Source organism: Vigna angularis, chromosome 6, assembly GCF_016808095.1.
Source record: "Vigna angularis cultivar LongXiaoDou No.4 chromosome 6, ASM1680809v1, whole genome shotgun sequence".
In the NCBI taxonomy this organism is placed as follows: Eukaryota; Viridiplantae; Streptophyta; class Magnoliopsida; order Fabales; family Fabaceae; genus Vigna; species Vigna angularis.
This window is the reverse complement of record NC_068975.1, coordinates 26,459,133-26,485,234: the sequence shown is the minus strand read 5'-3', so window position 1 is coordinate 26,485,234 and position 26,102 is coordinate 26,459,133. Positions and strand designations below refer to the sequence as shown.

Genomic DNA, 26,102 nt, shown 5'->3' with positions numbered 1-26,102 from the left:
ATAACTTTTTTCACAACCTCCAAATGAGATGATTCTTGTTTTGTTAGAATCTAGACCCAAAGAGCTTTTAAATGACTAATAACTTGTAATCTTTGAACCTCTAAGTAGGTATATTAATTCTTTAAATTTTGGTATAATACCCTTTTTGGTCCCCACTTTCGTTGGATAATGTCAATTCAGTCCCTATTTTTAAAAGTGTTTGCAATATGTCCACAGTTAGTAAAATTTGCTTCTAATTTGCCCATTCCGTTAAGTATAACCAAACAGAGTTAATGCGTTGATGATTTGGCACGAGTTATTGACGACGTGTCAATATATTGTTTTGTGCATGCTGACGTGTAATTGACTTACAGAAGATATGGTGTTTTATTAAGATAGGGTTTTTTAATTTGGGGAAAAATTCATTTAGGGTATAGATAGAACCAATTAGGTCTTCTTCTCCTTTCGGTTGCGAACACGGTACAATGGTGGGTCTTCTTTTTCAAGTTGACTTGGAAACAAAGGAAAGGAAGCAGAGGATGGTGCATACGCAGGCAGTAGCGACAACAACGACGATGAAGAGGATTGAAGCGCTACCATTTGCGAATCATAGAACCATTGATCGAGTCCATGGAACTCCCCTGTGCTCCGCGGAAGTTGAGAATAGTCCCAATAGTCTCTAAGCAAATTAGGGGAGCTCTAAAGCGGCGCCCCCTGCATCACCGTCGGAGAATAACCAGTCACCGCTAGAACATCACCGGAGCCCAAGAGTGAGGTGGCCGGAAAATTGGGAAGGTGAGGAGGATGAATCGGGATAACATTTTCGGGGAAGTTGAGTTTGGCTCTATTACCTCCTAACCTCAATGCGGCCTCATCGTAGGCTCTAGTAGCAGCCTCGGCAGTGTCGAAGTTGCCAAGCCATACTATCGCCGCTTTGTAAGGATCGCGAATCTCCGCCCCCATTTCCCCCACGACCTTTGCCTCACCCCTATGTATCTCCTCCTCCTCTCGCCGCTTTCTTCCTGTTATGCACTCCGTGACGAACCACCCTCACCCCCACCCGCGACAGCAGTAGTGTCATCTTCACGCGCTCTTTTCTACTCAACCGAGCCCGAGCCCAAAAGAGGAGGCCCAGGAAAAGAAGACAAACCTGGAGAAGGCGCATGCATAAAACGTGGCACCATGGGAAAACCACTTGCCAGGACCCACTCCGTGTTGGTTTGGGCAGAGGAAGAAGGTGACACCACATGGGTCGGAACCGAACCTACAGTACCCCCTTACAACCGAAAGGAGAAGAAGACCCTAATTGGTTCTATCTATGCCCTAAATGAATTTTTCCCCAAATTAAAAAACTCTATCTTAATAAAACATCATATCTTCTTAAGTCAGTTACACGTCAGCACGCACAAAACAATATATTGACACGTTGCCAATAACTCGTGCCAGATCATCAACGCACTAACTCCGTTTGGTTATACCTAATGAAAAGGACAAATTAGACGCAAATTTTACTAACTGTGGACATATTCCAAACACTTTTAAAAATGGAGACTGAATTGACATTATCCAACGAAAGTGAAGACCAAAAAGAGTATTAAACCTTAAAATTTATGTTTTATTAAGTTTCTCCCAACTCTAACTTTTGTTGGTTGTTTTACTCATTCTCTTTAGTGAACTTCAAATAATATGATTCTTTTTTTATTAAAAGATAGGCTCAATATATTTTCTTTTTGACATCAAACTTGTAATTTTTAGAGCACTGTGCTAGTTGCAGCAAAAATTTTAAAATCAACGTTTTGTTATACACTTGAATAGGTTTGCTTTAGTTATACCATTTCATATGGAGGAAAAATCTGATCCATAATTGGACATGCATGATCCATCACATGAACAAGAAGTAAAATTAATAAACTAAGTCAAGCTTTACAAGTCTAAACGTTGAATGAATTAAAAAGTAATTGGACAGCTTCACAGCTAAAAAAATCAGAACCAAAATATGGAAGACATATGAAACTGGCAACAAGAATTGGGAGTTACAAAGAGGGATATGTTATCTGGAAAGTTTCCATCATGATGCAAGCAAATTAAAAATTATTAGATAATAGGAGTACAGCTGTAAAGCTTAAATCATAAGATTTTACACGTTAATTTCAAATCAGAAGAAGAATGAGACTACAATAAGTTTTTTTTTTCCTTAAATCTGATATAGAATCCACTTTGAACTTTGTCAACGTTTAAATTTTGTCAATAAAAATATATTGAAATGATACAGCTAAAAGTAGAGGAATGAAAGGAGTAGTACTAGGTGTCATGGCAAGAAGGAAAACAATAAAAAAATAGAGCAAAAGAATTTGAGAATCTGACAGAAAGTGCACGGTCTTACAGAGAAAAGTATACAGATGGAATAAAACAAGAAAAATATTCTTTCATCTGTCTAAATTTTTTATTGCTATTTTTTATTTTTTTATTGGGTTAAATATGTTTTTGTACCTTGATTTTATAAGAAAAAATTAGAATTAGTTTCTTCCAAAACTTTGACCTAATTTAGTTTTCAAACTTTAGAAATATGTAAATTTAGTCATTTTAACTAAATTTTGTTAGGTTTATTTGATATTTGAACTATGTTTCATGATAACATTTGAGTTGTTTATATCATTTGACATATTTTTACTTCAATGTTAACTGATAAATGTGTTTGAAACATCAAATAAAGTTAACAAAATTTAGTTAAAAGAATTAAATTTACACATTTATAAAGTTTAGGGACTAAATTGGTCTAAAATTTCAAAGAGGGACTAATTTTCAATGAAAGTTAAGAAATCAAAAACATATTTAACCATTTTTTATTCTATCTTTCTTGAAAAAATATAAAAATTTATACTTTTACAACTATTTTATTTTTATATTCTATTTATATATATATATATATATTATAATTATTTTATTCTTTTATTTTGTATAAAATGAATGTAAAAATATGTACTATTATTCATAAAACAAATAAAATAATGCAGTGCATGACAGTGGTGATCACGAAGAGTACAATCCAGTAGCATTGAATGTAAAAAAAAATGGTTTTATGGAACATGGTCCATGTGAAGAGGGAATAATGCATAAGAAAATTTTTCCACTCCTGAAATGCCAGGCTTTATTATTTGAGAAGCCATAAGATAACATAGAATTGCTCCCTCCATCGCCACCAACCGCTTCCTGCACCACTTCATACCTAATTTATTCTTTTATAAAATGAATGTCAACCTCCATTTCATTTTCAATGGATGTTGACATCCGTAACAGATGTTGACATCCATTTACATATTTTATATTTTAGTTTATTGTTTTTATTTTAAAAAAAAAAACTTCAACAGATGTACCATCGTAGAAATTTCCAATCCTTTTTTAGATTAGAATTTCGATTCTATCTATTTGTTTTGTTGCAAATTCCTTCGAAGTTGAGTCTAAAATTCTATTATTTCTTTCTCTTTTCATAATAGGTATTTCCACTAATAAATATTTGAAACAATAAGGTCTACTCGATATGACTTAGGAGTTAATGAAATCTTTTACAAAAACCAACTAATATTATCAATTAATCCCAAAGGTTCGTTATGTTATGAAGAAACGAATTTTTGTCCTCCGTTTGTGAGCTATATATCCTCGTTTAATTCTGGTCATTGAATAAATGATATTTTCAGGAATAACTTTTTAATTTTTCAGTTATTCTTTTTATCTTCCTAGTCTATTAATAACAAAAATGGATTCTTCCGATGTATAAAAAAAAATTCCAACGGCTCTTGCTACTCTAACCGCCCCAATCACGATTTTTTATATTAAAAATTGAACCTCAAAATCAGAAATTGTATTGATACAAGATATCAAGTCTGTTTAATAAATTTTTTAAAAATATTTTATTTATTATTTAAATAATAATATATAAATTAAATTAATAATAATAATTTTATTAAATAAAATAAAATTAATTTATAAATAATTAAGTAATAATTAAAAAACATTAAATAATATTTATATAATAATTTAAAATATAAAAAATTAAAAAATTAAAAACTAAAAAAAAAACTAATTCAACCGATGTAGCACATCCGTTTAGTAGATTTATAACAAAATTTTTAATAATTATTTAAATAATAATACATAAATTAAAATTAATAATAATTATTTTATTAAATAAAATAAAATTAATTTATAAATAATTAAGTAATAATTTTAAAATAATTAAATAATAGTTATATATTAATTTAAAATATAAAAAATTAAAAAACTAAAATCTAAAAAAAATTCAACTAATGTTGTCACATCCGAACGTGGGACATCCGTTTTAATATATTTATAAAAAATATTTTAATTATTATTTAAATAATAATACATAAATTAAATTAATAATAAATATTTTATTAAAGAAATAAAATTAATTTATAAATAATTAAATAATAATTTTAAAAAAATTAAATAATATTTATATATTAATTTAAAATACAATAAATTAAAAAATTAAAAATTAAAAAAAAAACTTAACGGATGTGACACATCTTGTTGAAGAATTTTTTCTTCAACGAATGTTGACATCCATTGAAGAAAAGAGATGAGGTATAAGATAATTTAAAATATAAAGGATAATTTTGAAATTTAAAAAAAATATGATAGTGCAGGATCAAAGTGGTGTATGTAACATCCCAAATTCTCACATTAATGTAACATCCCAACTTTTCACATTAATGTAACATCCCAAATTTTCACACTTGATAATTAACATTACATTTACGGTAACATTCCGTAATCTCACCCTTTAAAATTTACTAGTTGATATAAGTCTATACATGTAAAAAGATTCTAATTATAGTTCTTCTACTCCTCCCTTTCCTTGGTACTATGTGAGGCGACATTCCTTCATCTGCTCCCGTATAACGAATTATACGATCATCGCACATACCCAAACACAAAACACAAACAAGTAGGGTGAGCTAACATGCAACAAATCATTTATAAGACATGCATAATTACTTCGATACAAACATCATATAATAATTATGTCAAACACCCTCATACCATCGTACCACAATTCCTATTAGACACTCGTCCCACAATACCCAATAAATACCATAATACTCAATAGACATTCATTCCATAATACCCAATAAACACTCATCCCACAATACCCAATAAACACTCATTCCACAATACCCAATAAACACTCATCCCACAATACTTAACACTCATTCCACAATACCCAATAGGCACTTATCCCCACGATATTCAATAGGCACTTATCCCAACGATATTCAATAGGTACTTATCCCAACGATATGTTGATGAGCGATACAACGGAAGGTTTTTCACTTGTGATGTCATTCTTAGTCCCCTCACTATGTCCAAAACCGGCACATAGACCAGGACATTCTGCCCTCCATACCATTCATAAGGTTAGTCCCCTCACTATGTCCTAAACCGGCACATAGACCAGGACATTCTGCCCTCCATACCATTCACAAGGTTAGTCCCCTCACTATGTCCTAAACCGGCACATAGACCAGGACCTCCTGCCCCTCTCACCACATAATTCATCATTCTCTACTTGAGACTGAATGATTATTAGAGTATCAGGATAACCTCCAACTTCATGACCCTCAACATCAACATATACGCACATACCATGTCATTACAGAATCTCTCCACGAAACTCATACAATGCTCACATTCCTTAACTCATATTATACCATTACGAAATCTACCCATAATCCTCATACACATACCATGACATTACAGAATCTCTCCGCGAGACTCATACCATACTCACATTCCTCGACTCATATTATACCCTTACGACATTTCCCCGTAATACTCATACATGTTCAGATGCATAAATTCAAATCAAATAAACTTCAATCATTTCAGAAATCATACAAACTGAATATATTCCTACAAGATATATTACATGATAATTTAACAGTACATAATCTGTACACAAGATTTAAGTTAAAAACCTGTCGAGTAGACTTCCAGGAAAGAGAGGTGCGTCACAATGGACAACTTAAGTACCAAGTCTTTCCTTAGCCAAAGTGTTCCTCAACTAGTTTTTAACAAATTTCTTATTAACAGATTCAAAACAACAACATATAATATTTACACCGAATATCAATATAGATAAACATACAGTAAGCATTAACAATATTCATACATAATTTCAAGACATGAATAATAATAAAACAGTACTAAATCATAATATAAAAGCTTAGAAAAGTTAGCTCCCCTACCTCTATTCCAGATTCCTCTTGATCTGAATTTATTTCCCCGAAACCCTTCAGAACCTCTACTCTTCTTGTAACTAAAAATTTCTCCCTAGCTCTTTCTTCTCTATTTCTCAAGCTCTCACTTGATTCCTCTTTTCTTGGTGCAAAATACCCTTCCCTCCCATGGCTATTTATAGTTAAAAAAATTTACTATTCATTAATATTTTAATATTATTTATTATTTTAATATTATTTAAAAATAATATTTCAATCATTTTCTCACCAAATCTGATCCTAATTTCTACCTACTACTTTCTTCCATGCTAAGGAATCTTAATGCTGAAAATTTATTTTTACTATTTACTTTTTACTATTTACTATTCACTTTTTACTATTTACTATTCACTTTTTACTATTCGATTTTCTTAAAAAAAAACAAAATACTAAATAAGTTATCAAAAATTTTAACCTCTCCTTCTAAAATTACTATAATTTTATATTCAAAATATATATTTTTCTATCCATTAAAATTATTATTACTACTAAAATGCTAAAATTTACTATTATAAATATTTTTTTTTTCATGGGTCTTACATTCTCCCCAACAACAAAAATTTTCGTCCTCGAAAATTCGAAAATTCGACATAAAAATAAAGTTATGATTATTTCACCTTATCTTCTAGTTTCCTTGTAAACTCATTTACTCTACTTATTTTGTGCATAAAATTTCTAGCATCTCAAATTGAAATGTACTCACGAAAAATTTAAAATCATAAACCTTCAAAACACTCTTACTTGTCACTTCTAGCCTCGTCAAAACCACCATTAAACATACCCCACTAGTCTCAAAATAATCCATTAATGTTTTAAAAGAACTCATTACTCATAAACTATTAATCACAAAATTCCAGAAAACTTTTCATTCCTACTATAACCAGAAAGTGATTCTCCTTATAGATCCCTATTTAAGACTTTCATGACCCTATAAAACTCTAAGAATCATTCTTTTTCCGTAACAACCTTCCATTATATTTTCTCAACACAATTTCTACTCCTAGAAATCGTACACCTCTAAAAGCCACTTATGTTTACCAAAATTATACTAGATTGTTCCACCTTACCCTCTACTTCTATTCTCCGTAAAATTTATAATTACTCTGATGATTACACGGAGTCCAAAACACTATTACTAAACAATTCATCCTTTATGTTTTTCTTTTCTATACCCATTTAACAAGAACTTGTCCAAAAATAATACCTATATTGAGTATGCTTTATAACATCCATAGAAACCCTTCCATACTTAAGATCATGCATCATTTCCTTCACTCGTCCTTGATGAACTTATCTGACTCTCGGTAATATTGCCTTCACCCTTAACCACACTTAATGTTCAACAATCAACTCACAATTCTTGAAGACCATAAACTTCTAAAAACATATTGGAACATGACCAAACCATCCTTTCGATCATACCCTTAGACTATAATATCTATCATTCACTTGCATTGGTCAGATATCCGTAAAATATTGATCCTCATCCTTTATTTAACCCACACTAAATGTTGAACCACTATTTTCTTCACCTGATAAACATTTCTGAAATACTTAACAAAACTAGAATAATCAAACTTCTTTCAAGATTATACTCCAAATTATCTCAACCTTCATGTAATTATTTTCCTAGCAACCATTACTAGCCTAAGTTAAAACATTCTCCAAGAATTAACTTATAAACTCTAAATCTTAGGAATATAAACCTTGTCCTCAAAATACCTTCCCACATCCTAACCTAACATGAATCCACAAACTTAACGTTGTCTCTAACCCAGTACCTAACAATTGTGTATCTCTGATAAGACTCAACAGATCACTCAATCAACAATGTTATAAATTCTGAAACCACTTATTTTAATCTCAATAAGGCCGAATTTAAAACTAACTAGATTCCTTATCAGTACTGCACCCACTCATTTAAATAAACCACTTATGGCACATAAGTTAAATGATCTAGAGAGATTATCAAGGCAATCAACCACAACCAACCTCAATTATAACGTGCTTCCCTAGATCAAAACCATATCCCCAGGATATCTAGTGTTAACTAAATCTAAAATTTTTTATCTTATGCGAACTAAAAGTAAGTATCAACAAGTTCACTCACACACATCACTCGATAGAGATCAAGGTGCGACATATAAATCTTTACCCATCCTTTACATCACCATTGAGGTTTGAATACTACCATATAACTATGCCTGATGAAATTGCTCCAATCACAACCTACAACTTCTTAATTATTCCAAATTCCCTAATCACATTAGTATTGCAACTCTCCTTTTTATCTATTTCCAAACTCTTCTTCTTCCTTGTCTTGCCATGTTCATAATATTAATTCAACCTACACTGCCTCTACTAACTTTAATATTCCAAAATCAATAAGATTTTCAACCATAAATCATGACTCTTCAATCCTCTCATAAAAATACCAAAACTTTGCATAAGCTGAAAGCCAAAATTTTCGTACCTGGATTTTCTCTACCACTCATCATACCAAAATCACATACTCTCAAATTTTATCTCTAATACATTTACTGGAAAAATCTAACCATCTCTTTTTGATCATCCATTTAGCTTAGAATCCATTTAATACTTCATTCTTCTCTAAAGACCTCGTGTTCTCTTAACTTACAAATTTCTCCTCCTATTAAACTTTCTCTCAATCCTCTTTATGCCTTATACCATTTCTCTTCTACTCTTCTTCGTCTAATATTTGATTTATCCTTAATCTACTTCAGTATTCCTATCCCTTTTTATTTTAAACTTTATCTTCAAATCTTCCACCATTTTTTTTTTCAGATTCCAACCATCACTGATACATCAATCCATGTTACCAATCTCACACAATGCCACTCCGTTTCTCATCAACACTTCCCTCTCTTCTGACTTCTAACATTACTGATATACTAAACCAAACTGATTTCTCAAACCTTGCTACATTCATGCTTATCCAAAGCTTCTCTTAATCTAGCCTTTGAACTTAACTCCTTTTTGTGAAACGTAAGATATCTAATCTCCTGATTTTGTCCTGCAAACATCTTAAAACATAACTTCTAAACACCAACATCTTCACTTATCCTTTGAAACTCAAATTCTAGTATTATATCTCCCTATGAAGGCTTTAACTAATTCTAATATCTTTCATAAACCTTGAGAATTAAGAAAGGAAAATCATCTCTCGTAAAAGTCATGAGTAGTTAGACACAATAATCTACTATCTAGACTTGGAGAAAATGGTAAGTATACCATTTAGACTCAATTCTTCATAGAGAAGACACGACAGACCCACGACACAAAGGTCATCCTAAGGACGAACTGCTCTGATACCATTAATGTAACATCCCAAATTCTCACATTAATGTAACATCCCAACTTTTCACATTAATGTAACATCCCAAATTTTCACACTTGATAATTAACATTACATTTACGGTAACATTCCGTAATCTCACCCTTTAAAATTTCCTAGTTGATATAAGTCTATACATGTAAAAAGATTCTAATTATAGTTCTTCTACTCCTCCCTTTCCTTGGTACTATGTGAGGCGACATTCCTTCATCTGCTCCCGTATAACGAATTATACGATCATCGCACATACCCAAACACAAAACACAAACAAGTAGGGTGAGCTAACATGCAACAAATCATTTATAAGACATGCATAATTACTTCGATACAAACATCATATAATAATTATGTCAAACACCCTCATACCATCGTACCACAATTCCTATTAGACACTCGTCCCACAATACCCAATAAATACCATAATACTCAATAGACATTCATTCCATAATACCCAATAAACACTCATCCCACAATACCCAATAAACACTCATTCCACAATACCCAATAAACACTCATCCCACAATACTTAACACTCATTCCACAATACCCAATAGGCACTTATCCCCACGATATTCAATAGGCACTTATCCCAACGATATTCAATAGGTACTTATCCCAACGATATGTTGATGAGCGATACAACGGAAGGTTTTTCACTTGTGATGTCATTCTTAGTCCCCTCACTATGTCCAAAACCGGCACATAGACCAGGACATTCTGCCCTCCATACCATTCATAAGGTTAGTCCCCTCACTATGTCCTAAACCGGCACATAGACCAGGACATTCTGCCCTCCATACCATTCACAAGGTTAGTCCCCTCACTATGTCCTAAACCGGCATATAGACCAGGACCTCCTGCCCCTCTCACCACATAATTCATCATTCTCTACTTGAGACTGAATGATTATTAGAGTATCAGGATAACCTCCAACTTCATGACCCTCAACATCAACATATACGCACATACCATGTCATTACAGAATCTCTCCACGAAACTCATACAATGCTCACATTCCTTAACTCATATTATACCATTACGAAATCTACCCATAATCCTCATACACATACCATGACATTACAGAATCTCTCCGCGAGACTCATACCATACTCACATTCCTCGACTCATATTATACCCTTACGACATTTCCCCGTAATACTCATACATGTTCAGATGCATAAATTCAAATCAAATAAACTTCAATCATTTCAGAAATCATACAAACTGAATATATTCCTACAAGATATATTACATGATAATTTAACAGTACATAATCTGTACACAAGATTTAAGTTAAAAACCTGTCGAGTAGACTTCCAGGAAAGAGAGGTGCGTCACAATGGACAACTTAAGTACCAAGTCTTTCCTTAGCCAAAGTGTTCCTCAACTAGTTTTTAACAAATTTCTTATTAACAGATTCAAAACAACAGCATATAATATTTACACCGAATATCAATATAGATAAACATACAGTAAGCATTAACAATATTCATACATAATTTCAAGACATGAATAATAATAAAACAGTACTAAATCATAATATAAAAGCTTAGAAAAGTTAGCTCCCCTACCTCTATTCCAGATTCCTCTTGATCTGAATTTATTTCCCCGAAACCCTTCAGAACCTCTACTCTTCTTGTAACTAAAAATTTCTCCCTAGCTCTTTCTTCTCTATTTCTCAAGCTCTCACTTGATTCCTCTTTTCTTGGTGCAAAATACCCTTCCCTCCCATGGCTATTTATAGTTAAAAAAATTTACTATTCATTAATATTTTAATATTATTTATTATTTTAATATTATTTAAAAATAATATTTCAATCATTTTCTCACCAAATCTGATCCTAATTTCTACCTACTACTTTCTTCCATGCTAAGGAATCTTAATGCTGAAAATTTATTTTTACTATTTACTTTTTACTATTTACTATTCACTTTTTACTATTTACTATTCACTTTTTACTATTCACTATTCATTTTTTACTATTCGATTTTCTTAAAAAAAAACAAAATACTAAATAAGTTATCAAAAATTTTAACCTCTCCTTCTAAAATTACTATAATTTTATATTCAAAATATATATTTTTCTATCCATTAAAATTATTATTACTAATAAAATGCTAAAATTTACTATTATAAATATTTTTTTTTTCATGGGTCTTACAGTGTAGGGTGTAACCCTCAAGATAATATAACCCACGATCCATATGAGAGAGGAAACGGACTCGTCTCAAATGAAGTGAGATGGAATGAAACAAAAGGAATTGAGGAAAGGAATAATTAAGCATGTGAAGGGAGAATACTATGTGACACAGAACATATGGTATAAGGAGAATACTATCAGCAGTTTTCCATGCAAATATTCGTTGCTGCATCTCCAAAATTTTAATAATACTTCTTTTATTAATAATTATCAGTTTTAAATATCGGTTAAATTTTTTACTTAATTGATTTTTAAACATTAATTAAAGTATTTTCTCTTTATCTTAATTAATTTTCTATTTATTTAATTGGTTTCTAAATAATAGTTAAGGTTTTTCTTAAATGTCGGTTAAGAAATTTACTTAATCAATTTTTTATTAAGGTTTTCTTAGTTTACTTTTTTATTTAATAATAATAATAATAAAATATATTAAAAAATTAAAAATTTAATATTTTTAATTTAAAAACAAAAGTAAAAATTATTTATTTAAATTTAATAATCAAAAGAATGTTTTTTTTAATTTAATAAATATTTAATTAATTTAGTATTTTTATATAATTTTGTATACAATAATATTTAATTTATAAAATATTATTATTTTAAAAAATAAATAAAACATATTGAAAAACTAAAAACAAAAAAAAATGTTAATTTTAAAATAAAAATTTTAAAAAATATATTCACAGTAGGAATACAGTTAACATATTTCTTTTAAGTTTTTTTCTTGTTTTTAATTTTTATTATGTTTTATTTATTTTTATTTAATAAGTAATATTTTATAAATTAAAATTGTAATATATATTAAATTATATGAAAATTATTAAATTAATTAAATATTTATTATTTTTTTTTAATATGTTTTATTATTATTATTAAATAAAAAAACAAAAAAGGTAAACTTAAAAAAAAAATTCTTAACCAGCGAAAGTTTATTAAGTAAATTTTTTAATTGACATTAATCGGTAGTTAGTAATGAAATAGACATTATTGGAATTTTGAAGGTGAAGGAATGGAGAACTGTTCATAATTTTGATATGAAGCCAAAAAGAAAATCTAATTATAAGGTGGAAAGAAGGAGACATATTATGTGTGGGGAAAGGAGAAATTGTTTTATTTCAATAATGAAGAGATGATAAGTTTGAATGTCTTTGTTTTACGTCAATAATGAAGAAAATGATAGTGTTGTCATCTTTGATTTACCGATTAAAATTTTGTTTCCATCCATATCTTCGTCTGAACGTTCACTACATACTACAGCAATGCTATCAGGTTTTGTTGGTCTATTGAGGATCTTGATAAATCATAATATTATAACACAAATAAATAATTTAATAATTTGGCGATCTTGATATTTCAAAACCAAAACATAAAATCTTTTCCATAAATGTTTATAGAAATAATATTTGTATAATTAATTATTGTAGGAGAGATATTAACTTTACACGCAGAAAACATGAAAAATGCAAAACCATCGCTACCAAAGAGTCTTGGACTGGTGCAGCACTTAATATGGTCCTCTGGTTAAACGGGTGGCAGTGTCATACTTTGGGTTCATCACTGTAATCACATGTTATTATGAAAGGATCGCGATATTTTAACAACGCAATTTTGACAAAAAATTGATAACGTTACGTGTCAAAAGGCTATTGGATCATTTAAAATATTTTTTTTTCGTTAAAGTTGATAATGAATTTGGCTTCCGAAAATGTCCCTCTCAGTTTTGTTTTCATTCTCCTCCACTGTTGCATTTTGGTTTTCATTTTGTGTGTTTTCTCTCCTTTCTCTCTTTCTCTCTCACGAAGCAAGCTTCATCTTCTTCGGCGAGACTCCGGTGAAGCAATGGAAAGCTCCGGTAACAAGGTATTTTCTTTTCCCTTTCCATTTTTCGTTTCCTATTTTCCATTTCTCATTTTTCCTTTCTCCTTTTTTCCTTTTCCCTTACTCCATTTTCATCCTCTCTCTAACCTCTTTCATCGTTCCCTCTCCTTTCTCTCTTAAAGCTTTCTCCTTTCTCTCTTAAAGCTCACTCCTTTCTCTCTTCAAGCCTTCTCCTTTCTCTCTTCAAGCTCTCTCCTTTCTCCCTTCAAGCTTTCTTTTCTCTCTCTCGTTTCTCTTTATTTTAGCTTCATCTTCTTCGGCGAAGCAACCCAGCGAGAAACATGTTCTCCTTTATATTGATTTTGTTGTGGGAAATGGAAAACTCCGGTGATTTCGGTGATGAGAGCAAGATATCTCCACTATTCCTTTTCCCCTTTCGCGTTTTTCCTTTCCCATTTTCCACTTCCTCTTTCCCATTTTCCATTTAGCCTTTCCCCTTTCCTCTTTGTCAATTTGTGTTTCTTGTTTTGTTAATTATTTTTTGGATTGTTCTAACATGAATTTTTTTTATGCAGTTGTGTGTGCAACATTCTTTAAAAACCAAGTTTGTTGATGTTTTGAATGGAAGATTGACTCATGAGAAGAGGAATGTCTACTTGATAAAATTATGGAATGTCCACTTTCCAATCATGCTGACGTTAATATTTTAAAAAATTATTGTAATGAATTGTATCGAACATTTCCAATTCACAACATATTTTTTCAATGTTAATATTCATGGATTGAACCAAAATATGTTCTCATCATGGAATGTTAATGGATTTAATACACATGACCATTAAACTCACTCAACCATCTCAAAAATTGGAAAAAGTCATCAAAAACACAGACAAAACCATCATGGGGAGTCCAGTTGAACTACCTTGGTTTAAACACCTATAAAAGCCCCTGGAAATCAATTACAGAGACAAAAATAGAAAAAAATAGAAAAAAAATCACCCATAGGGACAAAAAAATGACCCTGGGGAGTGCTGTTCATCCAGTTGGGGAGTACAGTTGAAGTTTCTGTACAAATGACAATTTTTTCTCTAGTAATCGATTACAGGGGTCTTGTAATCGATTACCAGAGAAAAAATTGTCATTTGTACAGAAACTTCAACTGTACTCCCCACCTCGATGAACAGTACTCCCCATGCTCTATTTTTGTTAAATTTTTCATTTTTTGAGATGGGTGAGTGAGTTAAATGTTATTGGGTGTGCTCCCTGCACCAATAATGAGGTTAGGTCATTGATTTCTTCAAAATAAAAATGTCCATTTAGGTGGTTTTCTCCAATTGAGGTGAGGTGCATAACCCATGCTGTCAACTTTGACCTTTGCTGACTATTTTAATCATAACTTTTTTCACAGACCTCCAAATGATGTGATTCTTTTTTTATTAGAAAGTAAAGTAAAACCTCTTTCCAATGACTACTAATTTATAATTTTTGGACATCTGAGTAGGTGCAGTTAATTCCTTAAAGTTAACGTTTTATATATTTCTACCACCTCTCATCTTTGCTGGTTGTTTTGCTCATAACTTTCTCCACCGAACTCCAAATGAGTTGATTCTTGTTTTTTTGGAAAGATCTTTGAGTCTCGATTCCAACAAAACAAGAATCAAGTCATTTGGAGTTCTGTGGAGAAAGTTATGAACAAAACAAGTAGCAAAGGTCAGAAAAACGACTTTGGGAAGCAGTGTTCATCTAGCTGGGGGAGTACAGTTGAAGTTTATGTATAAATTACCCTTTTTCCTCTGGTAATCGATTACAAGACCCCTGTAATCGATTACCAGAGGAAAAAGGGTAATTTGTACAGAAACTTCAACTGTACTCCCCAGCTAGATGAACACTGCTCCCCATTCTCTATTTTTGTTGAATTTTTCCTTTTTTAAGATGGGTGAGTGAGTTCAATGTTATTGGGTGTGCTCCCTGCACCAATAATGAGGTTAGGTCATTGATTTCTTCAAAACAAAAATGTCCATTTAGGTGGTTTTCTCCAATTGAGGTGAGGTGCATAACCCATGCTGTCAACTTTGACCTTTGCTGACTATTTTAATCATAACGTTTTCCTCATACCTTCAAATGATGTGATTCTCTTTTTATTAGAAAGTATACTCAAAAATTTCTAATGACTACTAATTTATAATTTTTGGACATATGAGTAGGTGCAGTTAATTCCTTAAAGTTAACGTTTTATATATTTCTACCACCTCTCATCTTTGCTGGTTGTTTTGCTCATAACTTTCTCCACCGAACTCCAAATGAGTTGATTCTTGTTTTGTTGGAAAGCTCTTTGAGTCTAGATTCCAACAAAACAAGAATCAAGTCATTTGGAGTTCGGTGGAGAAATTTAAGAACAAAACAAGTAGCAAAGGTGAGAAAAACAAAGTTGGGGAGCAGTGTTCATCTAGCTGGGGAGTACAGTTGAAGTTTCTGTACAAATTACCCTTTTTTTTCTGGTAATCGATTACAAGACCCCTGTAATCGATTACCAGAGGAAAAAGGGTAATTTGAACAGAAACTTCAATTGTACTCCCCAGCTAGATGAACACTACTCCACAAAAAAAGGTTTCAATATATATGGTCGAACAACACTGGGAGAAAACGTATGGTACTCTATCAAAATTGAAATTTTATTTATATAATATATTATCAGTACATATTACCCAAAATTTATAATCATAATATTTTGTTTACAAAAAACATGTACAAGGCTCATACAATGTAAATATCTAGGCAACTAATCAACATATAATTGAAAACCTATAAAATCCTAAGTGTTGCAGCACTTGTTCTCTTCACACGTTGTCATTGTCTAGAATCCAGTCCATATATATATTTTTGTCTAAATACTTGCAACTGCACCTGAAATCAACACAAGTCACTTTAAAAAATTAACACAATACCAAAATCATCTAGTCTTTTAACAAAGTTACTGATACTTACATTGTTGTAATCAAGCATACTTTTCTCATTGTAATTGAGAACATCATCCCAGAGTTCAATTTTTTAACAACATACCAAAAAATAACTCAAGGTTTTGTGCCTGGAAAATGCAAAACAACAAAAAAAAGTATAACACACCTACTAGTTAATCACATCAACAAATTATATTTGAAACATCTATTATCAAACATCAACAAATCATATGTTTGATGAGCATAATACCTAATGTTCTCAATCACCAAGGCTCCTAATAAATTAGTTATTACAAAAGTCTATAAAAAAGATTACATACTTTACCTTGCTCTGGCGAAACAAATTTCTCAAATCAAGAACCAAAAAATTGGGCTGCAAAAATTCCAAATATGCAAATATAGAGAAATAATTAAAAAAATAATATAATTTTCCAAAACCAAAAACAACTAAGAGATACAAAGATTACTAACACATTTGATAATTTCAATACCCCAACCAAGAAGCCAATAGACAACAACTTACCCCAAGAAAATGCCATGTTAAGAGAAACTTTATTCCAACTGACGAAGGAACAACAGCACGAGCGAGAAAACGAAAGCTTTGGAGAAATGACGCCAACGGTGGACCCAAGCGATACAAAGACAATACTTCAATGGCGGACAGAGAGAGACGACTTCCTCCAGAGACAACGGTGGACCCAAGCAACGAACGAACAACAGTAGACAAACACAACACTTCGGTGACGGAGAGACAGTTTCGAACGAGGAATGTCGAAGGCGGTGAGAGAGTTTCGAAAAGAGGAATAGGTTTTTCTTCTGAATATTGTTTCAAAAAGTGAAAGGTACCAAAATGTTTCTGAACATTTTTTCCAAAGATGCCCTCGAAGACAAAATGAAACTTTTAAAAAAATTTGATAAAAACAACCAATGATAATGTGACACGTATCGTTGTCAAATTATTGTCAAAAATTTGTTGTTAAAGAAATATTATCCATTATGAAAACGTGTTTTCAATTTATTTATTTATAAAGAACAACAGACTTGATGTGGTGATCCCCTGGTAGATGATCCTCTGGTTAAACGGGTGGCTGTGTGACACTTTGGGTCCATCACTTTATTCATACGCCTTAAAGGAAACGTGTTTCAATTTATTTCCTACCAATGCATGCATCATTCCATTTATAAAGGACAACACACTTGGCTCAATGAACTCACACACTCACTCAACCCAAATCCATTTGCTTAATTTCTCTTCTGTTATCTCATAATTCCCATGGCCTCATCATCATCTTCTTCTTCTTCATCTTCTTCTTCTCTAATGTTTACAGTGCGAAGATGCCAACCCCAGTTGGTAGTTCCTGCTATCCCCACTCCTCACGAAGTTAAGCCACTTTCCGACATTGATGATCAAGAAGCCCTGCGTTTTCACATTCCCTTCATACAAATTTATCGAAAGAAAGCATCCATGGCAGAGAAAGACCCAGTTCAAGTCATTCGCCAAGCACTCTCCCAGACACTTGTCTTCTATTACCCGTTTGCGGGTAGGCTTAGGGAGGGGCCTCACCGCAAATTGATGGTGAACTGCACCGGAGAAGGTGCCATGTTCGTTGAGGCCGATGCAGACGTCACACTCGAGCAGTTCGGCGATTCTCTCCAGCCTCCATTCCCATGCTTCCATGAACTGCTATACCATGTTCCTGCCTCACAACAAATTACCAACACTCCCCTTCTACTCGTACAGGTAATGGAATTTTTATGTGAATTCTTCCTAACTATTTATCTTTGTCTATAGTTTGTTGATGTCGGAAATGAACTGATGAAATCACAGGTGACACGCCTTAGATGCGGTGGTTTCATCTTGGCCTTCTGCTTCAACCACATCATGTGTGACGGAGCTGGTCTTTCACAATTCATGAGCACGTGGGCTGAAATGGTTCGTGGTCCAACCAAACCTTCCATTCCACCTGTGTGGTGTAGGGAACTCCTGATGGCAAGACATCCACCTCGTATTACATGCAACCATCGCGAATTCGAACATGTCCCAGACACAGTCAAAGGATCAAACCAACATGACATGGTCCTTCGATCGTTCTTCTTTGGACCTTCCCAAATAGCTACTATTCGTGGCTTGGTTCCACCTCACCTTCGGCACTGCACAACGTTTGATCTCATCACGGCATGCTTCTGGCGCTGTCGTACAAAAGCATTGCAGATAGAGGCAGACGAGGATGTTCGCATGATGGTGATAGTGAATGCACGTGCAAGGTTGAATCCTCCTTTACCAGTTGGCTACTACGGCAATGCTATTGCATACCCTGCAGCAGTTACCACTGCAGGGAAGCTTTGTGAAAATCCGTTTGGGTATGCTGTGAATTTGATAAATAAAGTGAAGGGTGAGGTGACAGAAGAGTACGTGCATTCTGTGGCGGATCTAATGGTGTCTAAGGGACGGTGCTCTTTCACAACGGTGAGATCTTTCATTGTGTCCGATCTGAGACGTTTTAGTTTCAGAGAAATTGATTTTGGTTGGGGTAAAGCATTGTATGGTGGAATAGCCAAAGCTGGAGCTGGAGCATTTCCTGCAGTAATATATCTGACATCGCATGAGAATGCAAATGGAGAAGAAGGTGTAGTGATACCAATTTGGTTGCCTGCCAAAGCCATGGAAAGGTTTGAACACGAGTTAAGTGACATGCTTCGAAACTAAAACCAACCTACTTCCATTTCTTTTTTATGTTTATATAGTTTCTATGTAATTAAGAGAATTTTGGTTTATATTCTAGAATATTGACCAAAACCAAACTAAAACTAGGAGTCCTAGTTTAATCATGTCTACCTATAGCTTGTTAATAGCTTATGAAAATAATAAATTTTGAAATACCAAATTATATTATAATTTGGTATTTAAATTAGTCACAAATATTAATTAAATGAACATAATTTTGCACTTATCATTCGTTTAATATCAATGCATATATAATATGTATTTCTAAATGTCACGTCCCATTTATTACTGTGCTGAGTCACCACTGTGCTCCCATAAATGCACCTCGCCACACGTGCACCTTCACTGACACGCCATCCCACCCACTCTGCATGCGACTGCCAAGTGTCGTTTTGGAACGTTCTAAAACCTTAATGGAATCCAAGTGGCAGCAAGCGAGTGGACGTTCGTCCTAAGTGGGGAGAGAAATTTATTTTCAGAAAAACTCTTCCCCTCTCCTGCACACTTCGTCTTCTTCCCCAAACTCTGAATTTTCAAATCCTCCATCTTCTCTCTAGAACCTCCCAAACTTCTCTCTACTGTAACTCACCAAGCTCTTCTCCTTTCACGTTTCAGCACCGTGAGAACGTTCCCTGCACCGCGAGCTTCATTTCAAACCGAACGACTTCCAGTTCTGGTAAGTTTCACCTGAGCGATCGTTTCTGGAGTTCCTGTAAACTGCTTTCAGCTGCATGCAACGGTGTATGCTAAGCCCTTCATTTTCTTTTGATTAGTTTAGTGGGAAAGCTTAAGAGAACGTTGAGAGAGCTCCTTTTAGACGAGTCAAGATCCACCCCTTTAGGACGTTCGCTACTGAATCCGGGTAAGGGAAGCTTATTGTGATTTAATTTATACTGTATGCTGTATGCATGTTCGGTATGGATTGTATGCATGAATTGTATGCTGATGTATTAGTTATGAACGAACGCTGTTACACTGAATGAATGTGGTATGCATTGGTTGATTCGTATGCTGATGGTTGCTTGGTAGGAATGATTAATGAGAATTTTATAAAGTATGTAATTTGATATTTTGATACGATGTATAAAGTATGAACTGAAATATGATAATATGAATTCTGTAATGTATGAGATTTATGGTGGATATAGATTATGAGATATGAATCATATGAAAAATCTGGGCAAAATAATAGTTCTTACTTTGATAATGCGCGCTCGTCATCGAACGGTCTTCTACCGTTCGGTTTTCCCTGATAATGATTTAGAGTAGGATTTCTTTCATTTGGAAAGGATTCGACTTTAGAACGAGCGTCCCCTTTTGAAATGCTATTTGAACGTTCGTCCTAATAGCGCTCGGTTTATACCAAGCGTTCGTCTTAAATAGCGCTCGGTCTTACACGGAGCGTTCGTCCTAAATTGTGCTCGGTCATCTATTTGAACGTTCGTCCTAGGTGGCGCTCGGTCTCAGACCGAACGCTCGTCCATTTCCGTAAATTTTAATGAGCGAGAATAGCGCTCGTCCTGAATTCCCATAAGCGTTCGTCCTAAATTTTAAATAGAGTTCGTCCAATATATTTAGTGACGTTCGTCCAAGTCTTCTGTGACGTTCGTCCAAAAATTCATTAAACGCCTACCTTCGCGCTCGGTCATTGACTGGAGGTTTGTCCCCTGAATTAAATCGTGTTCGGTTATTTTATCCAAATAAGTCGTGATGTATCTATCCCTTGGATTCTTGTCAGAGTCATTGAACTTAAATTATTCTAAGTACTTTCCGATCGTAATAGAGTTAGTTCATTTAACTAATTCAAAGAAGTCTTTCTCGGTCTCGCCCTCGACGTTCGTCCTCGTTAGGAAGAGGAGTGAACGTTCGTCTTTTTAAGAAAGTGGAACATAAAATGAAAATGTATTCAAGAGGATAAATTAAGATGTGCGAACACTATGAGAACTGAAATTGTGATTTTGAATTTGAACGAGCGTTCCAGGGTGGAGCGACTCTTGATTGGATATTGAGATTTGTAAGTATGAACGTGGTAAGCTTAGATGGTGATCCATCCTGATATTCCATGAGTGCTCGTTCTCAAGTAGAGAGGAGTAGGTCATGCGTGGGAATGGCAGGAGGTCTAGTCCATAACTGTAACTTGGACATAACAAACTAACCTTAGGTGGCTACTGATGATCATTCCAGTTACCCCACCTGAGTGCACGGACGCCTTAGCTACACAGGATTCATACAGTCCGGACGGTCAGTCTAGTATCAGGAGTTTGGATGAAATTTATGTATGAATTGAATGTATATGTTGTGAACTTACTGGCTGGAATTAAGATGTATGAACTGTATGTTGTGGTTTGAATTAAATTCAATAAGCTTACCCTGTGTCTTTTATTATGTTGTCGTTCGTCCTTGAACCTTCGTCTTGTCTATGCGATGATCATCCGTGTGGATGTGAGCAGATGGAGAGGCGTTACTGGATGAAACATTGGAAGAAGAAAATTTAGAGGACGCCAACCTCGTAGAAGTGGAAGTGAAGGCCGAACAGTAGAGACGTTCGGTTTTTAGTTAGATTAGTGAGTGCTGTGAGAGAGCGCACTTTTATGGTTTGTATATAGTTGGACGTTCGGTCATTATTTTGTAAACCGTTCGTCCTTATCTTTTGTGAACGCTCGTTAAATTATGTACATTTACGGCCGTTCGGCCTCTTTCGTTATTGTCGCTCCCTGTGTTTTAAAACTGTTTTGAATTATTAATATATGTGATTATTCTAAGTATATAGTTGATGACTGTATAATTTTGGGATGTTACACTAAACATATATAATAATAATATAAATATATTAGTCGCATATTTTAAGACAAATAATTTGTTAAGTTTTATTTTTTTTTTCAATCTAATTAAAGTTATTACTAGCTCTTTACATTTTGAAGTTATAAATAATAAAAAATAAATTAAATGAATATAAAACAAAATTTATAGATCAAGATATATGATGTTTTTTATTATTAATATACATTTTGAAATTTTGAAATTAATTATTAATTAGAATAAAAATATTTCAAGTAATATTGCCAATTTAGTAATATTAGTTTAATTAAGGAAATACTGTGTAAAATCCTAAAATTTTACGAGTTATAATCTTGATTTTAAGTATAATGATTTTCACCAAATAAATATCTTAATAATTTAATGTAAAAGTTTGAGGATTCCATTACTTATATTCTATAATTAATATATTATTTATTATTGATAAGAAAATGTTAATAATTTAATTTTAAAAGATAAAAATAAAAATATGTGATCAAAATATCAATTAATTAGTTCTAAAAGCATTTGTTTTATGCAAGATATGAATGCTAACCTTAAAATACATGGAACAATCCAGTTTGTAATGCAATGCCCTTCATAAAGTCAAACTGCTAGCCTCGTCGGAAACTTAAAACCAAAGTTCATGTATTTTTGGAAACAGTTATATTTATAAAATTGAATTTGCTGATATTAAAGAAACAACCCTTCATAAAGTCTAGCCGTTCTTTTGCTTCCACCATCATAGCTTGGACATCACCACTAATCAATATACAGTTATTTTCATGTAATTTTCACATAAATTTTAGACAAGTGTACATACAAAAAAGTTTTATAAGAACAGTTTTTGTTCCTTCCTAAACGAGAATAACATCCTCAGATCGATAACATGGATTCATCATCTTCCTGTCCACCGTTTACTATGCATAAATGCAAACCTGAGCTAGTGACTCCTTCAATACCCACTCCCGACGAAACTAAACTATTATCTGAAATAGATGATCAAAACTACCTTCGTTTGCATTATTCAATAATACAAATCTATCAAAATGAATCATCAATGGCGAATAAAGACCCAGTAAGAGTGATTCGGCAGGCACTGGCACAAGCACTGGTTTTCTATTACCCATTTGCAGGTAGGCTTAGGGAGGGTCGTGGCCACAAATTAATGGTGGATTGCACCGGAGAGGGTGTCATGTTCATTGAGGCTGACGCTGACGTAACACTGGATCAGTTTGGTGACAATCTTCAACCTCCATTCATACACTCTAAGGCATTTATGTGTGACGTTGCAGAATCCGAAGATATTAAAAATTTGCCTCTTCTACTCATCCAGGTCCTACTTTATGCGTGGAATTCTCTAACCATCACCCATCAATCTCTAACGTGTGCATGGAATTCTCTAACATGAAATTATGAATAACTTACAGGTGACAAGACTCAAGTGTGGTGGTTTCGTGGTGTCGACAGGGTGGAACCACGTGATGGCAGACGGAGCTGGTTTGTCACAGTTCATGCAAGCATGGGCTGAAATGGCTCGAGGTATAAAGACTCCTTCCATTTCACCTCTCTGGAGAAGGGAGCTTCTAATGGCAAGAGATCCACCTCGCATTACATGCAACCATCGTGAATACGACCAAATCCATGACGACAACCTCAATTCTCCCGACCTGGTTCATCGATCATTCTTCTTCGGACCTGCTCAGATGGCTGCCCTTCGTGGTTTGCTTCCCCGTCAGCTTCGACAGTGCACCGCATTCGATCTCATCACGGCATGCTTCTGGCGTTGTCGCACAAGAGCGATGCAAATAGACGCAGACGAGGATGTTCGCATGATGTGCATCGTGAACGCGCGTAACAGGTTCCGTCCTCCGTTGCCTGTTGGTTACTACGGCAACGCTTTTGCATACCCCGCCGCAATGACCACCGCGGGAAAGCTCTGCGCAAATCCGTACGCATATGCGGTGGAGTTGATTCACAAGGTGAAGGGTGAGGTGACAGAGGAGTATATGCATTCGGTGGCGGATCTAATGGTGCTTAAGGGACGGTGCATGCCGACAACGGTAAGGTCTTGTTTGGTGTCAGACCTGACTCGTGCTAGGTTTAGGGACGTTGATTTTGGATGGGGCAAGGCTTTGTCTGGTGCACCAGCCAAAGGTAGCACTGGACCCTTTTACGGAGGAACACACATTGTGTCGTATAAGAATTCGAAAGGAGTAGATGGGTTGGTGTTACCAGTTTGGATGCCCGCAGAAGCCATGTCCATGTTCGTGAAAGACATGGAAGATATGATTAGTGGCAACCAAAACCAGCAGAACCACCCTACAAAAGCTGCTTCTTTTATCAGGTCTACCATGTAGCTATACTATGAAACTCTCTGTATTTTCTCTCTTTAAGCTATGTTTGGATTCATGGTTGGTGGTACAAAGGAGAAGAAGAGAATCAAAGGGAAAAATATTCCATTGGATTGTGAGATTAAAGAAGAAACACAATGGAAAATGATGATCCATCATCCATGATCCATCATCCATGATCCATTATATTACGGAACATGACGCGTTAACAACTTTTTTTTTTTTAAACATTTTTCTTATATTACCTACTTATAATCCCCTCTTACTTCCAGTGTATTGATGGAATATTTTAAATTACCGAGGCTTTGTTAACTTAAATGGATTTGAGGAGAGTGATCGAGTGAATTTAAAGATAACTTTTTTTTGTTGTTTATTTGAGTGAATTTGGAAGTAAGAGTGAATTTGGAAGTAAATTTTTTTAATCGGTCACATCAATCAAATCCTAGACTAATTCTCACAAATGTTCGCTTCCAAATTCATTCTCACTTACTTCCAAATCACTCAAATAAACAATAAAAGAATTATTTTCAAATCTTTTCAAATCTACTCAATCACTCTCTCCCAAATTCATTCAAGTGAACAAAGGATGAGTGAGAAATAAGACTTTTAATAAGTTAATTAAGTTATTATCTGGTTTGTGATAAAATCCAAAACTTGAAGATCGAATAATATCAATTTTTAATTAATTTTTCCTCAACGTATTTGAATTTTAAAATTGAAAAACAAAATATGCAATTGATAAACACATCTAAATATGTTATATAAGAAAGGAATTTGTACCCATAGTATTAAAATCTGTATGAAATATTAAATGAATATGTATGGTTAGTGTTTTTTTAATCATTAAAGAACATTTTGGTAACTTTTTATCGATGATTACGTAATTATTTTGAATTTGATTTTATATGTTTATATTATTTATGTAAATTTATAAAATGAAATTGATTTTAAAAATAATATTATTATAAAGGTAAGGATGGCAAATAAACTGAACATTGTTTGGACTTTTGACAATTCTGTATTAATTAGATACAAGTATCGATATAGTACAGATGATACTCCATTTTTTTAATTGGATATGGAAACATAATATAAATTGAAAATATAAAGCCAACAAAAATAAGGAGTAACCTTCCACCATTATAAAACTTTTATATAATATAAATTGAATTCGATTTTATATATTTATATTATTTATGTAAATTTATAAAACTGAAATTGATTTTAAAAATATTATTATCATAGATAAGGACTAGAAATAAACTCTTTTTGTGAAAATTGTTTGAACATGTTCTTGTTTGATGAAAATTTATGTATTCACTGGATGTAAGTATGGATAATATTTGATTTTTTTAATTAATATGAAAATAGAATATGTACTGAAAATATAAAGTGAAAAAAAGAAGGACTAACCTCTCTAATCATTATCATTGTCACAAAAATCTTTTTAAGTATTTTTCAGTTTGAAATTTTTATCCTCATAAAACTCTGATGCTATACTATATAGTAAAAGAAAGCAGATTTGATGATCCAAAACACATAACACTTGAAATTTATAGAATTCTATTAATAATATAGTGTAACATTTCAAAATTATACAGTCATCAACTATATACTT

The 26,102-nt window shown here is 33.2% G+C and overlaps 2 protein-coding genes across 2 annotated transcripts; both read left to right on the top strand.

Moving 5' to 3' along the window:
* Positions 1–17,807: 17,807 nt before the first annotated feature.
* Positions 17,808–22,006, top strand: LOC108342375 (benzyl alcohol O-benzoyltransferase-like). Its single transcript, XM_052878676.1, has 4 exons — positions 17,808–18,350; positions 18,438–20,010; positions 20,108–20,196; positions 21,785–22,006. Exons 1-2 carry the CDS (start codon positions 17,883–17,885, stop codon positions 19,314–19,316), a joined length of 1,347 nt encoding a protein of 448 aa, XP_052734636.1. The 5' UTR covers positions 17,808–17,882; the 3' UTR covers positions 19,317–20,010; positions 20,108–20,196; positions 21,785–22,006.
* Positions 22,007–23,019: 1,013 nt separating this feature from the next.
* LOC108341557 (benzyl alcohol O-benzoyltransferase) lies at positions 23,020–24,490 on the top strand. Its single transcript, XM_017579227.1, has 2 exons — positions 23,020–23,466; positions 23,561–24,490. Exons 1-2 carry the CDS (start codon positions 23,020–23,022, stop codon positions 24,488–24,490), a joined length of 1,377 nt encoding a protein of 458 aa, XP_017434716.1.
* The last annotated feature ends 1,612 nt before the right edge of the window (positions 24,491–26,102 follow it).